General features: G+C 30.1%; 1 protein-coding gene across 1 annotated transcript in view; it reads left to right on the top strand.

Moving 5' to 3' along the window:
* The window catches only part of LOC118185718 (protein fantom-like), a 137,870-nt gene that overhangs the window by 117,226 nt on the left and 5,842 nt on the right, over positions 1-14,802 (top strand). Inside the window, exons 32-36 of the mRNA XM_085810604.1 lie at positions 1,458-1,561; positions 4,874-5,063; positions 10,517-10,598; positions 10,724-10,814; positions 14,393-14,435. Coding sequence (XP_085666730.1) covers positions 1,458-1,561; positions 4,874-5,063; positions 10,517-10,598; positions 10,724-10,814; positions 14,393-14,435 — 510 coding nt within the window. The remainder of the gene's footprint in view (positions 1-1,457; positions 1,562-4,873; positions 5,064-10,516; positions 10,599-10,723; positions 10,815-14,392; positions 14,436-14,802) is intronic.

Genomic DNA, 14,802 nt, shown 5'->3' with positions numbered 1-14,802 from the left:
TTTAACTCATGTATGTGCCAAACCTTTAAAAATGTGTCCCTCACATAAAACGGTGATTTTGTAGATTAATGACTTTTGCACTGTGATAATAAATATATGCATGCTTTTTGTAATAACTAACTTGGTTTAAAGAGAACTGAAAATAGTATATGTATTACGTAAAACTGGTTTTTCTGCTGTCTTATCATTTGATTGGCCAAACATAACATCCAGCTCTTGTTTTACATGGAGAAAATGGGTGGAGATTAACTCTGTCCTAAATTCTAAAGTACAAAAGAAATACCTCTGTATCACATTTAAATGGAATTTGAATTTATTGAACAGTAAAGAGTACTTATGTATTATTTGTGACCAGGAACTTCTTTGGGTTCCATTGTGTGATAAGTTGCTATTAAAAGTCTTCCTTTCCTGTTCCCTTAACCTTCCCCTTTTTTTTAATAAGCACATTATGAGCAGTTATACATTCAATCCTATGTTGTGTTTTGCATTTGTTATTTTCTTAGGTCTATGAGATTTGCAAAATATTGAAATTGAAGCTGTTATCTTTTTTGGAATTATGGAATAATGATGAAGAGTAAGGTGTGATTTCTGCTCAGAAAATGTGTTGTAGTTTTGCAGTACTGAAAGCTGCAAACAGGGGATGAGAATGAGTGTAGGAAATTGGTTTGAAGGAAATTAGATCACATTTGGCTTTTATTGGGACAGAGTAAACAGTAGCTCTAGTTTTCTTTCTGTAATTTTGTGTGGCATATAAAACTTTTATAGAAACTATTTGCACCATTGAAATAATGGGAGAAATAAAAGTCCATTAACTGAAATTTGCAGTATCAAGTTCAAAGTTTTGTTGGTACTAAAATGTTTCCTTTTCATAGCTGAATATCTTATTATATATATCAGCAGTTTATCTAAACATATTATCTTCTGTGAACATATCTACTATTGTTGTACTTAATATGTTTCTAATCCGTAAGTTACATATCTCACCACAGAATCATCATAATGATGAATTTTTACCACCAGCTAATGATGAATTTTTAAGACTTATTTTTTAATATATTGTGGAGATTTTTTTAATTTAAGTGTCTGAATAAAATGTGAATTTTTAAAATATGCATAGTGATTTTTTAGTAAAACAGTGCTCTCAAAATTAGGTTAATTCCACAAAATGTGTTCAATTTTAGGTGTGGATGATATATAAAAAAAATTCTGAAAAACCATTCATTTTTTCCTCCAGTTAAATGGTGTGTATTGTAATTTTCAAGCAATGTAAATTTGCATGATATGCTAGTGAATTTTTCTTATTTGTTTAGTTGCTGAATTTTAATTTCATTAAGCCCTCCTTTTTTTTTTTTTCAGAATGCTTAGCTTAAAACATTGTATTGGAAATATATTTGTAGAAATATCAATCATTTCTTATATTTAAACAGAACTGTTAGAAATATATATTTTTATTATAGAAGTGTCAGATGAAGACAAAGGTTTCTCTCATGAAGATTCAGAAGAATCAGAAAGTGATGGTGATACACAATCTTTATGTGAATACAGAAAACAGTCAGAAAAAGTTAGTATATTAGCAGATATTGCTAAATTTAAACCTGCACTCCTCCAAAATATTCAGTTAAAATTTTTGTATTGTATTATATTATTTGACTGTTACTCATTAGCAAAAGTAAATTTATTGAACATTGATTATTTTCATATTGTTTTGTTACTCAATGAGAAGATATTTGGAGGGAGGAGTAACAGAGCTGTGCACTTTCCAAAAAAGGAGACCACATGGAGGCCGGCATTTCTCAGGAATTCATTTTGCTCAAAATCAAAAGTAATAGAAACAAAAATTTGCCAGTTGGGTCATATCGTTTATGAGATTGTGTGTGGGAATCTGAGTCTGTGTGTCTTGAGGGAATGATTATTTGATTTATTTTTTGTTTGAGAGAGATAATTTTGTGCAACAAATAGGGGAACAGAAGTGGAATTAGCAATATTTTTGGTTTCCGATTCATATCACTAATTTTATCTGCCATTAGTGCTAACTTGGTTACATCTTCATCACTAACTAATAATATATTTTTTATTCATTGAGGTACTCAAGCCATAATGTTTTGGTTAAATTTTCAGACATATCTGCAGTACCAGCTGATCTCTACTTCTGCAAAAAGTGGCTTGGTTTCATGTCTTCAAGCTCTATATCAGTAATCGAACATTTAATCCATACATTTTCACCTTCCTTAAATAAATATAATAACCTAGTTTTAGCATCTGAACATTTTGTGGCACTTTCGTTCATTACAATGTCCAAATATTTTCAGCAAACTTAGGTTCAAGCTGTGAAACTACATAATTAAATTTCATTTCTTCTGAAACGGTATTACTAATTTCGGACTGCGCTTCAACTTGAAAAAAAAAAAAAAAACATATTTCTGGTTTATCCACCAAAAAAGGAGGAGGTACTTTTACACTCATCTTATGAAGTTCTGACAACTGTATTAATTTTTCCCAGCAGTTTCAAAAGAGTCATTTGTTGTCATTTCAAAAATAAAAGGTCACCAAGTTGTAGCATTAGCTACTGATGTTCAAACTAAATTATAATTAAGAACAGGAAAAATTACAAACAAATAACTCTTTTCTGCTTTATTTTTCAGCTATCAAAATGAGCTGCTGCTAGAATAACAACATTCGAAAACCAAAGTAATCATGAATCATTACTCGTAGCTATTCAGCATAAAAGAAATATAAATATGAACAGAACATTAAAGTTAATTTTATGAAATAATTAAACACATGCAAAAATATAAAGTACTTGAAATTAAAAATAATTGTTACTCATGTAGTAAGTAGGCCACTACAAAGTTTTCTTAACATAGTGCATGGAAGTTTCCCCCACTCCAGTTCCATCAGTGTATTTGGGTGGAGAATTCAGAATCAGCAAATGCATGCAGACTGTAACATACATGACTGTATATGTATATATTGATTTTTCTAGCTTGCCAGTGCATTACTGTCCAGACTATATCACAAATAAAAATCACATGAAATCGTCAAAAATATTGTTTGTCTAGTAATGTAGAGATTGTTGACATCGTGATTTTTATTGATAGCTCAGTACTCTAACGCGAAAGGATTGATCAATTATCAAATTTAAAGATTTTTCATCTTCAAAGGTAGTGGGAAAAAATTTAATATTTTTGCATTTATCTTTGAACATTTTTTTATTAGTAAAATTCCATAAAAATGTATACACCTAGTATAATGGTTTCATGTGTTAGGAAACTCAGTTATTAGAAATCTTATATCTAAGAAAATTTAATTTGCATTATGGAAATTTAAAATCAATCATCTTACAAAAAAAAAGTACTTTTGTTGAAACTTTTTATCTGACTTTATTATTTAAGTGTCTGACTTTATTATATGAGACCAAAATTTCAAGATGAGCATAAATTTGCATTGTTAAAATATAGTACCAGAATGCTAGTAAATATATATATTTCCTGTTCTTGTGTAGGGTTCACATCATAAGTTGAAAACAAGTGAAAAGAAAATTAAATCTAACAAGGAACTGCATTTGTGTAATGTTCTGAAAGTGAAAACTAAATCTATAAACATGAAATTTTTATTGTGTCTCAAAAACATCTTTATTATCTTTTATGTTTTAAGTTTTGAAAGAAAGTTAGAAAAAATGCTCCTGATAATCAACAAAGTTGCATTGGAGTTTGAAATCAAGCAAAGTGTTGTTCCCAAGCTTTGGTAAGCTTTATAGTATAATAGATGCCCTTCATGTTCAGCAAGATGTCCTTCTTCTGTAACTGTACAATTTTAATATTTAACTTTAATAGTTAAATTCATTTGACATTACAGGCCATCTAATTTGCAAGTTGTGCGTATTGCAGCAGAAGTTTAAGGATATCCCACCAAACTATAGCTTCATGTCTGAATTTTATGGGACCGTATGCTCAGAGACTGATCATCTGTGCAATGCTATTCAGAGAGTATTGTAAAATGTTTTTGCAGTGTTTTTTTCCTCTGATGAGAACTGATTCATACTGCTATTAGATTTCAGATGTCAGTTCATCTGGCAGGAAAAAGGTAAAGCCTATGAACAGGAAAGTACAGAACAAAGGTATAATTTTAGTGGTGTTGAATTGATGGTGCAGAGTTGCAGCATGATTGATAGAAATGCTGAGCAACTGGTTCTGGGCATTTGGCATGATAATGAATGATCTTGTAATGATGTTTTTGAACATCATATTTGACTGTTTGTAGTTCCACTGTTTAAGCATGTCTTCTCATTAATGACAATGCCACACTTCATCAAACTAGAGCAGGGAAGACTTTCCTGAAAAGTATATCTATTGATGGTGGTTGAGGCTTCAATCCCATTGAGTAAAACAGAGACATTGTAGAGAGGTGAATTGTGGCTTGCAGTTGTTTGCTGGAAAAGGTAAGGTCTAGTGCAGACTCTAAAGAACAGACACTGTTATTTGCCCCAGAATAAATCATTCTTAATGTAACTTTAAATTAGAAGTGGACATAGTTCTTACTATAAAATCAAATTGTCTGGATAAAGTATTTTCTATCCATGCTTCAACTCTCCACAATTTCTTTTAATAACATTTCTACAAGGCTTGTTATGTTTCTTTTGATCAGCAATTACAATATCTTCAACAAGTTGGATATCAACAAAAATATTTCATGTGCATTGGTTTAGAGTTTTCTCTACACGAGTTTAAATATTCATGCTTAAGTTTCATGTGTGTATATTGTTAAAAAAACAGTTAATAGTGCAATACAAAAAATAACATAATGTATAATAGTGTTTTATTTAAAAAAATTATAACTCTTTTATTATACTAATAATTTCTCTGTATGTATATAGGTAACATCTATGAAAATTGTGATTTCCTACTTAGTATTAAATCCTGGAACTGCAATAATTCAGAATGCATCAATAAAGATGCTGTATGTTGAGTACAGATTTTTAGATTATCCATTAGAAGAACTTGAAACACCGATTTCTCTACCAAAAGAAGCTTATCCTCACAAAATAGAATATAACTTTGAGAAAGGTAATTTTTTTTTTAATTTCTTGTTTTAAAAAAAATTAAGTAATTTTTTTTTTCTCTTGCAGAGTTTTATTATTTTATTGTTATGTTGACTTAGCAGTTATTTTTGTAGTGGAATTATGTCTACTTTAAAGAAAATTTATTTCTGGTTGGAATTACTTTATACGCGAGCATATATAGCTTTTCTTTAAAACTTGATCAATTTTCATAGAATTATTTTAAAAACCTTATGTTTAGGTACCAGCCAGTGTTCATTGTGATTGCATTTTATGTAATTCAATTTGAGCTTTTCCCTAGAAAATACTGAATTTCGTATTTGAAGTAATCAGTTTTAATATCTTTAAGACATCTGTGTAAAAGTAATAAAATTTTATTGTAGTTACTTAATATCTAGTAATTCTAGAAAACTTATATTGAATAAAGTTTGCAAAAAAGTAAAGCCAGTATTTTTCAGTTTATATTCAACGTACAAAACTGTTTTTTGGAGTTGATTATCTGTTGTACAATAAATTTCAGTAGGTGAGTGGCACCATAAAGAGAACTTTATAGAACTTTATAGTTATGAACTTTGATAGTTATGTCTATAGTGTCAGATAGAAACTTTGGAAATTAAAACCATAATTAAAATGATAAAAATAATTAAATATGAATTTGTGTAATTTTGTAGTTTTTAATTTTACTATTCTGTAAATAAAATGTATATTTATACTAATGTAAAGGAATTCTTCTTCATCCATACAACAGTCACCCTGCTATTGTTCTTTTTTAATATCTGTCTTAAAATCTAAATTCAAATTGTAGTTAAAACTCTTCTGCAGGAAATTTTTCAATCAGTTATACATGTTAGAGCACTGTTTCCCAAAGTGGTCCCTACAGACACACAGGGGTCTCCCGTATCAGGCTTAGAAGCTAAAGCGTGCAATTATGTAGTGTTGAAGCTCACCAAGAGAAGGTTTTGTCTTAGGTTAGAAAGCTTTCAGTTCTCAAAATTGAGCGTTCAGTTTCCAAATTAGCAACATCATCAGCGTTATGCAAGCCATGTTACATAGATTGATCTAGAAATAGCACAGTCCAGAAAAGGTATTACTACTTTTAGAATACAGAAAGGAAATAACCAAATTAAAAAATGAGGAAGCAAGAGACCTTTATTAAATTAAATTATGAAGCTGATTTATAAAATTATAATTTAAACTAACGGTAAAATATTAATTCTTCCTCTCTGTTCTAAAAGTCGTAATAACTTCTCCTGATTTCTTCATTTCTAAATCTGTCCTTTTTGCATGGCCTTTGCAGCGCTGATGATGTAATACTTGTGAAATTAAACTTTTAACTCAAACCAAAACCTTTCTTTTAGTGTGCTTCCATCTCGCATAACTACGCACTTCAGCTTTGCTCTCTACCTTGCTAGGATGTAATTTAGCTGTGTTGGCTATAATATCAAAAATGTAAATGTCCTTGAATAGGCACAACTACGAGTGCCAAGTGAATAGTGGCCACAAATTTTAACTGGAAAATAAAAATGAAATTAAAACCACCTCAACTGCTAAGTTCTTTAAATATTACCAAGTCAACATATTAGCATATTACATAATCAGAAGTCTTCCTCTTCAAATATGGATCTACGTATGCATCAACAGTGCTCCGTTTTTTCCTTGTGCTTTTATTATATTATATATTTATTTATTTTAATTTCTGTAGTGATTAGTGTAGTCTGTTGTATTTTTAGCTTCTGGATATTTATGTGAAATGTATCTAAAAGTTTAATTTCATGCATATTCCATGCATATTCATCTCTAAAAATTTAATTTCTCATATATCATAATGCATGCATATATACTTTCTGATTTATTTATTTATTTAATGTTGCAGTTTAATCCAATCTAACAAACTTCAAAAGACAGGAAGTGTAGTTCATTATATCTGATATCATAAGACTAGTGGATCCTTCACACAGACTTATAGAAAGTAAATGATAAATAAAATAATAATACGAGAATAAACAACAACAAACAAAAAAAAAAAAAAAAAAAAAAAAACTGAAAGGTTTCAGATTTTAAATTATGTTCAAAGGGGCATTTTTTTTAACATTTTGTGTGTTATCTTTATTTATTAAATATGTTCTTCACACTTAAACCATAAAATTTTCAACATAAATATCACAAAATAATTTTAAAATGAGCATACCTTTAGAATTTCTGATACAGAGTCTTGCACGCTGGAGATAAAATTGTTTATTTTTTCCATGCAGTGTTGCCATTGCACCTTTGAAGTGTTACAAAATATGAAATGGATAATAAAACAAATTTCAAATTCAAATTAGGGCTTACACGTCCATATTTTATGGAAGATTACGTTATTCAAATTTTGATGGCTCTATGTACCGTTGTTTTATCACAATGTGAGAAACATACATATATTCATGCGGATTCTTCATTATTTAATCTGTAAATATAACAGAGGGCGATAATATTTGGTAGCAACAATTTTAAAAATGAAACAATGCTTATTGTGAATCGACGCAAAATGCCAAAATGAAATTTATACTCCTTCTGGGCAAATTGCCCCTTTGGACTAAAAAAAAAAAAAAAGATTGATTACCTGTCACATCTACCAAAAGAAGTGAATAATAAATTTAATTTAATAAAATCGCTTTTAGATATAATTTTTGTTACACCCAGTTATTAAATTTGCTGGTCATTCTTTTTCATTCTCTCCAAAGTGCCTGGCAAATTCATTTATCTGTATCTGAAGCAGATGTCCAGATATTAACAGATTTCTGCATCTTTGAATGGCAAACCATTTCAAAAATGCTTCTTAGCATCAATTTCTCGCCCTTTCTGAACTTTTTCTGCATGTGCAAATATGTTCCATGAGTAAAATTTATGCAGTTTCAATTTTTTCATATGGTACCATCTGTAGAATTGGAAAAATTGTATTTCTAGCTGATATCAATTTGACAGTATCCATTTTATATTCAAATAATGTTCGTATTATCTTCAGTGCAGAAGTTTTAAATTTACATCTCTCAATGCGGAGGAAATTTCGACCCAAAACATAGTGTAAAGAGTTGATGAAACAATATGTCAGAGTTTTGCACTTCTGGAAAATAAGGAAAAGGAAAATAATTTCATCACTTACATGTGTTATTCAGTATCCACTGAAAATACAATCATTTCTCTCAAAATATGCATGGCCGCAACACAAAAATTTAATAAAGAATATTTTTATAGAGAACATCTTATGTCTTGCAAAAGACCTAATGCAAAATTAATATTTGGAGAGTAGAACTTGGAGAGCTTTTATACTCAAACAAAACAAACCGATAAGGATCAAAACTTTTCATTCCCTAAAATAATGTTCAATTTAAAAACTGCAAGATTCACTACCTGAGTAGTGAAAATTTCAAAACTTTCATTGTAGCATCAGCCTTGAATATAGATCTGTAAAGCAGCTCAAAGAATATGAATAAAATCAGAGAACACATTCATACTTTTTTGGTTCAATTTTCATGTATACTATATCGTGTCCTAAGACATGTTTGTTATATCCTTGTTCTCTTAGAGTTGGATATCATCTTTGCTTAGAATACAGAAAAGTGAAAGAAAAATATGAAGGTGTTTTCCTTTATGAATAGAATGTGGAATTCGGACACATAGGAAATCCTAATATCCTAAATATGAAGGATCTTAATGGTTAATTTTTTTTAATTAAAACTTGGATGAATTTTGCAAAAAAAATTTATGAAACTAAAAAATAAATAAATAAATAAATAAATAAAATTCATCGAAGATACCCATACAGTTTATTATATCTAATCTTCATACTCTTAGAAGTTCACTGCAACAGTAAAAAATAACATTTTGTGTATCGGAAACTAAAAAGGATCAAAAGGTTCATTCATTATATAGTACAAAGTCTGTAACCCGGACTCATCAGGACTTCGGTGATTCCGGATTAGGTTTTTTCCAGATTATAGATCATCAATTTAAATCTGGTAAGATGGCATGCAGAAATTATGCAATTAAAAATATGAAACCGTAATTTATGAAATAAAGAGCAATTATAATCTAAAGAGTATCAAAATTTACAAAAAAAAGCTTAATATTTATTTGTTTACTTTATTAAACATTTCTTTCAATGTAAGTTGTTTAGGTTGCTTTGTTTTTTGTGCTAATACTTTCTCTTTAATTCTATAAACAGACATAATTTCTTGTTCAGTTACAAAGTTCCACTGTTCAAGTCCCGTAATTGCCGTGTCGAGAATACCAACTAACTTGTCAATCGAAATTTTTTTGTTGTCAATAATTTCTCTGTCACTTTCTTCACTATCGGAAGTGCGCATGCGTAAATGCATTATGCACATGTGCAAGTTTTTGGCTTTGAGGTCCGAATTATAGATCATTCCGCATAATGGACGTCTGGATTACGGACTTTGTACTGTATCTGTGAATTCATTATAACAGGGCTCAACTGTATATTACTTATTTATATGTTGTTAGATGTAGAACTTATTTATAGTTTAAGTTTTTTGAAATTTTTGTCAGATTTTCATTTTGATGTTCATCTGAATAATACTGTTACGTAATTTTCTTCCTTCATGTTCGTACCGGCTCATAGATTTGGAGTGAATAATGTAGGCACTTGATGAAGTATTGAAGCACACTTTATTTAGCCAATATTAATCAGGACAGCTCCAAAGTCATGTTTTACAGTTGTTGAAGATCTACTATAAACTCGCTGGAACAATCAGTGACACAGCCTTCAGGTTATCAGGCTGTAACGGTGGAGACAGCTTCACTGCAAAGAACCAGAGTTCAGCTCCCGACTCTGCTTGGTCGTTCTCGGAGCTCCACGTACTCTCGAGACTCTCTACGCTACAACTCGCGATGCACTCGACGACACACAGAGCACAGCTCCTGACTCTTCGGTTCAGTCATTTCCGGAGCTCAACACACTCTCTCTATGATGCAAACCGCGATACACTAAGAGACTCTTTCGATGCACTCGGCGACCCACTCGATCGACTCCGCACGGACTGACTAACTCGAGACACACACTATCTGGCCCTGACTCTCCACGTACCAGCTGGGTTTATATAGTTTTTGGCTTGTGTTCGAGAACATTCTGTGCTAAACCAGAAATTCGTTAAGAATTCATTCCAGAATGTTCTCCATCCGTCCATGGCATATCGCTAATTCTGTTGCCAAATGTGGCAACCCTGCCTTCCCTTGCCATTTTATGGCAACCCTAAAACTGCTGTGCGAAGCTGTCTTACCACGCCTGGACATTTCGTATCAATACATAATTTCTGCTTAAAAAATTTTCAAAAGAATATAAAAATACTTTTAATGTGTACAAATTGTATATTTTAAATTTTCTTCTTGCTCAGTTTTTCTCTCTCTTTTTTTAAAGAACCTTTATCAGGGAAAATAATTAATCTTTCTTCCTGTTTTTAGTCTTTCCTTTCAGATCTAAAGATGTAAAAAAATGGAGTTTATTGTCCAAAATGTTTACTTCTGATTCACCTGATTCTAGTCTGTAAGTATAGAAATTAAAATACATCTTTGTTAGATTTTTTTTTTTTTTTTGGTAGTGCATAATTTTATATATAGTTCTATGTGTACATTTCAAAAATTTCTAATGGTTGAAACATTTGTTTTTAGAATTAAATTTACAGTTGTTAGTGAACCTCTACCAGAAGAGCAAGATTTAGAGTGTGAAGATGTTGGATATGGATCTTTAGATTTACAAGAGGTGCTTTTTTTAAATTTGTAATTGTAAATGCAACTAAAGTATTTTAGTACATGTTTTTTAGGACAATGTTTAACTATTTATGTCTCCCTCGATTTGTATTTTGTAAAGCTTTGTAGCATTTTAAAATTGTATCTTCTGAGGAGGGTGGAATATTAGAAATCATAATTGAAAAAACTATTAATAATAGTCAAAATTACATATATCTAATAATAATACCTTGATTATAGAGCTGCAAGAGAAGGATTGTCTTATTTGGTGATATTATATATCTCTTTATAAAATTTCATATTATTACTTATTCATAAATTCTGTGAATAAGAGCAGCCCACCAGCGGCCGAGTGGTAAAGTCGCTAAAGTTCGGTCCGAGGTTCAAATCTCGTGAAGGGCTGCATGGTCATTTTCGTTGTTTTCCCCATGTGTAACGTGTATATGAGACATTTTCCATTAGAAAGTCCTCCCCGAAGGCATCCCTCCACTTAGGCAGATAGCTTTCGAGGCTTTGCCAGAATCACATACACACTGTGAATAAGAGCTTCTTGATGAAAAGTTATCTTTCTTTCTTATTTTAGTCACTTAAGCATCAAGTGATCAAGTTTATAAAATATTCCTAACATTGCATCTAAGTGCATTAATGTCATATATGCATAAGGTATAATATTACTTAAAGGATTGTACACTTTCAATATTAACATGTTAATTATCCTTTGCATTTTATGTAATCATTTAGAAATGCAATGCTTTCTTTATAATTAAAAAAGTGTGTATAGGTCCATATTAAAAAAATATATATTCTTGACCTTAGAGGCCGAATGGTTAAGACTGCTGAGGGAGTTTAGTCTGAGTTCAATACCAGGTAAAGGGGCTGCCTACATGTTTTGTTTTCATTGTTTTTCCCATTTGTAGCTTGGATATGAGCCAATTTTCTTTAAAAAGTTCTTCATGAAGGCATTTCTCCTTTTTAGGCTGAGAGTTCTTGCTTGCTTTGTTTTATTAAAATAACTTAACCTTTTCTGGATGGCCAGTTATTATGAATAGTCTGATAAAACTAATTTCCCAAATAGTGGTATCCACCTTTTTATGTGTTATTTACATTTCCAGTAATTCTGATTTTAATGTCTGTTGGTTCTTCAGAAATAATTCAAAACACATCATCATTAATACATAATGAAGTAAATCCATATGCTTTCAAAATTTTCTGGAGGAAATTCACACCATCATTCATTTATAAAGATTCTATTAATATGTTTGCTGCCATCTACAAGAATACTCCTAATTGGCAAACTGGGTGAACCTGCCAGCTATGAGATGCTTTGAGCTAGATTGCCCGACCTAAAGGACCGAGTACATGTACTGTCATATTAAATGCATGCAAAGTTTAGGTGTTTGGTATGTAGGAAGGGACTAAATAAAATTCTGAAATGGGTCATTTATTTCTCAAAAAATAATTATCAGATCATTTATTTCTCAAAACTATAACTAAATATTTAGAATGTCCCCCAAAAAAGGTGTGTTGGGGGGTATTTACTTGGGAAATGTTATAAGAGGACTGCTAAAATTCTTGTTCAGTGACTTATGTTCAACCATATGTTATAATATATGCTCAACCATATATTATGTAAGACTAATGGAAAACAAAATATTGTACTTGAGAAATTTTGCGTGAAAAGAGTGAGTATTTTTTATTCAGTTTTAAGTTATATTATAGTTGCCACAGGGAGCAAAAACATTATTTCATATGCCAATTATGAGTATATTCATGTGAAATTAGTTACTACTAAAAGTAATTTGTTATATCTATATTTAAATAATAAAACAGCAGAAAATAATTTAAAAGCATAAAAATGCAGACAGAATCTTGGCATGTCTGAGTAAATATACTTAAACAGCTTTGGCAGCGAACTTCTTAATATCCAATCCATATTCAATATTAACATGTTAATTATCCTTTGCATTTTATGTAATCATTTAGAAATGCAATGCTTTCTTCATAATTAAAAAAGTGTGTATAGGTCCATATTAAAAAAATATATATTCTTGACCTTAGAGGCTGAATGGTTAAGACTGCTGAGGGAGTTTAGTCTGAGTTCAATACCGGGTAAAGGGGCTGCCTACATGTTTTGTTTTCATTGTTTTTCCCATCTGTAGCTTGGATATGAGCCAATTTTCTTTAAAAAGTTCTTCATGAAGGCATTTCTCCTTTTTAGGCTGAGAGTTCTTGCTTGCTTTGTTTTATTAAAATAACTTAACTTTTTCTGGATGGCCAGTTATTATGAATAGTCTGATAAAACTAATTTCCCAAATAGTGGTATCCACCTTTTTATGTGTTATTTACATTTCCAGTAATTCTGATTTTAATGTCTGTTGGTTCTTCAGAAATAATTCAAAACACATCATCATTAATACATAATGAAGTATATCCATATCAATATGTGCCCTTGAATAATTTTATGAGAGACTTACAAAATGCAGGAAATGTCTTGTTATAGCCTCCTGTACTATTGACATAGCTATAGTCACTGGCTTTGATTTCACACTCCTTTCTTCCTGAATGCGGAGCAATGTTACAGGTAATACTAATACCTGTAACATTAATATATATTAATAATTATATAGTAATAGTAGTAGTTAATAATTATATATAGTAGTAGTTAATAATTATATAGAATAATATTAGTATTTATTCGGCGTGTTATTGTGTCTTAATGTTACAGGTATTGATCAGTGTTGGCAGTTTCCTTTCATATATTTATTATAACCACCATATAATACATTAACCATATATTACATATATATAGCTGTTTCTTTTAGCTTTTCAAGTATATATATAGCTTTTTATTTTACTTGCCTAAGAAGAATAGTGCTTTTGTTGGGAAATTAAATCAGGGCTGCCCAAATAAAGTGCTAACATAACAAATCAGTAATGCTAATACAACAAATCAGTAACACAAGAATTCAAAAAAGGAGGAAATTTCAGCTAAGCCAATTGTCATTACTAATTTTTGTGCTTCCCCCTCCCAAACGTCTTCATAAAATATTGCATTTGATGATTGCACATTATCCTTTAATTAGTATTTGACTTTGCGGGCAAAAATACACAGTAATGCATGATTGCGTGGGTATTAGAAATCCTAAACAAAAGCACATGGTAACTTTTGATTAGATATTAAAAGTTTTCAGTAACCTTAAGTTATAGGTAATTAATTACACTTATAGAGAATTATTATGATTAAAATGCCAGTAAATAAATACTGTTATTAAAATATATAAGAGAAAATTAAAATGTTGTAGTGAAGAACTATAAAAGTATTTTTCTAGTGTAGGCATTTTAAATAGAATTTAAAATACTTTTCCTTTTCAGTGATTTTCTGTGCATATAATGTATTTTCATTTCAGATTTTTTTGTGTTTCATTTGTGGCAAAAGTTTAATAGCAATGAAGAAACCAATGCATCTGCACCTTATTCTATTATTTTTTGTTTCATATTCCATTGTATTTTACAGTTATTCCCTTTTTTCTTTAGAATAAATTTTAACTTCTATCATTTTGCATAAATTCCAAAATTCATTTTATTTTTTAGATTTTTAAAAGGCAAAAAGATATGATTAATGAAAACATCATAAGTAAGATTTTCCTTTTTTCATTAAATATTGCTTTTAGAGAATATTTATTGTTCTAAATACATGTAGGAAATAGTAATTTACATTAATATTCAATTTCTCTCTGAATAATTTTTGTATCCTATCTAAATTCAGAATCCAATCATAAATTCCATTCCATCTAAAACTTTTGTACACTATTTCATGGTTCTCTGTAAACTGTATACTGTTTGTTCAGTGAACTAAAGAAAACTCACATTAACTGAGTGAGAAAGTTGTGTAAGCTTTCATTAAATTGGATGTAAAGTCATAAGATAGGGCTGAGTCAGTATATTGTGCAAGTATTGATCTGATCTTCATCAGTACCATATGGAAATTAAACCTTTTCTTT

The sequence above is a fragment of the Stegodyphus dumicola genome, chromosome 2 (assembly GCF_044657685.1).
Source record: "Stegodyphus dumicola isolate Sdum_Otavi_A_Nest chromosome 2, ASM4465768v1".
In the NCBI taxonomy this organism is placed as follows: domain Eukaryota; kingdom Metazoa; phylum Arthropoda; class Arachnida; order Araneae; family Eresidae; genus Stegodyphus; species Stegodyphus dumicola.
Note: the sequence above shows the minus strand (reverse complement) of the source record. Positions and strands in the feature narration are given on the sequence as shown.